Here is a 1,212-nt window from a genome sequence, read left to right as displayed (position 1 = left end):
GCCAAGCAGGTGATGCAGAAAGTTTTGCACAACTTTAACGGAACCGCCATCAAGGACGTAAGTGGTTTTCAGTCTTCCCCCCATTGCTTTGGTGTCACGTATCTTCGACCGAACGTTTCTGTCCATTTTCCGGCAGCTCAAGACGATCGAAGCCCGGGCAAAAGAAATTCCCGTCGGCGATCACTACCTGCGCATTCGGAACTTCCGCGAAACGGACGTCAACACCGTCACGACCAGCTTTTATCAGGCGGGCCCGGTAACACCCTTCCTGAACGCCTGTCTCGAGCTGTTGATATCACTGCTCGAGGAGCCACTGTTTGATATTCTGCGCACCAAGGAGCAGCTTGGTTACGACGTGTCGACCTCGTTGCGAGACAATTCCGGCATCCTCGGGTTCTCGATAACGATCCATTCGCAGGAAAACAAGTTTAGCTACGATCACATCAACGAACGGATCGAACTGTTCAATCGTAACTTCGTGGAGACACTGCGCAACATGCGCGACGCCGACTTCCGGCTGGTGCAGACCTCGCTGATACACCGGAAGCAGGTGGTCGACACGGAATTGAAGAGTGAAGCGTCCCGAAACTGGGGCGAGATCACTACGGAGGAGTACATTTTCAACCGCTACAAGCTGGAGCTGGAACACATTGAGCGGCTGACAAAAGAGGACGTGCTGGCGCTCTTCGAACGGCTGGTGATGGACCCGAGCACACGGCGAAAACTGTGCGTACAGGTTGTCGGAAACGCTGCAAAACCTGCGACCGACGGTACGAATCGGGGTTCGTCGCCGGTGGCCGCTGAGGGTAGCAGCGAAATGCGACAAGATTTTCAACCGGTTTATCTACCTCCTCATGTCGGCAATTCCACGGAGGGGCAAGGAACCGAAACCATTCGCCATCATCACCATATTGGCGATATAGAACAATTCTCTAGACCACTGAAGCTGTACCCAGTGACGAAGATACATTTCAGCAAAGTTGATTAAAGCAAAGTTGGGAGAAAAGTTCCTACGTGTTCCTTCCGTGATTTATTTTTGACTCTGTTTTTGTTGATGCCTTTCGTTCTGCTGTCGCCTGTGCTGCTGGAGGAAGGTTTTGAAGTTCATTTCTTCCATCTCATCATCTCCTGCGTGGTCGAAAGCAAACCATTAGCTGGTCCAGAGAATGATTAAGAGTCACAAGAATTACCTGGCGCAACGGCCGCTGCATC

The 1,212-nt window shown here is 51.8% G+C and overlaps 1 protein-coding gene across 1 annotated transcript; it reads left to right on the top strand.

The window, feature by feature from the left end:
• Positions 1 to 6: 6 nt before the first annotated feature.
• On the top strand, positions 7 to 1,027 carry LOC128277227 (nardilysin-like). Its single transcript, XM_053015669.1, has 2 exons — positions 7 to 57; positions 137 to 1,027. Exons 1-2 carry the CDS (start codon positions 13 to 15, stop codon positions 986 to 988), a joined length of 897 nt encoding a protein of 298 aa, XP_052871629.1. The 5' UTR covers positions 7 to 12; the 3' UTR covers positions 989 to 1,027.
• The last annotated feature ends 185 nt before the right edge of the window (positions 1,028 to 1,212 follow it).

This window comes from Anopheles cruzii, unplaced genomic scaffold, assembly GCF_943734635.1.
Source record: "Anopheles cruzii unplaced genomic scaffold, idAnoCruzAS_RS32_06 scaffold04793_ctg1, whole genome shotgun sequence".
In the NCBI taxonomy this organism is placed as follows: domain Eukaryota; kingdom Metazoa; phylum Arthropoda; class Insecta; order Diptera; family Culicidae; genus Anopheles; species Anopheles cruzii.
The sequence above is the reverse complement of the archived record's forward strand: the minus strand, read 5'-3'. Positions and strand labels throughout refer to the sequence as shown.

Bases quoted from the DNA above. Each gene is read 5' to 3' on its own strand.
- LOC128277227 (XM_053015669.1), top strand. From the start codon at position 13: ATGCAGAAAGTTTTGCACAACTTTAACGGAACCGCCATCAAGGAC. The intron at 58-136 runs GTAAGTGGTTTT...ATTTTCCGGCAG, and splicing joins ACGGAACCGCCATCAAGGAC to CTCAAGACGATCGAAGCCCG.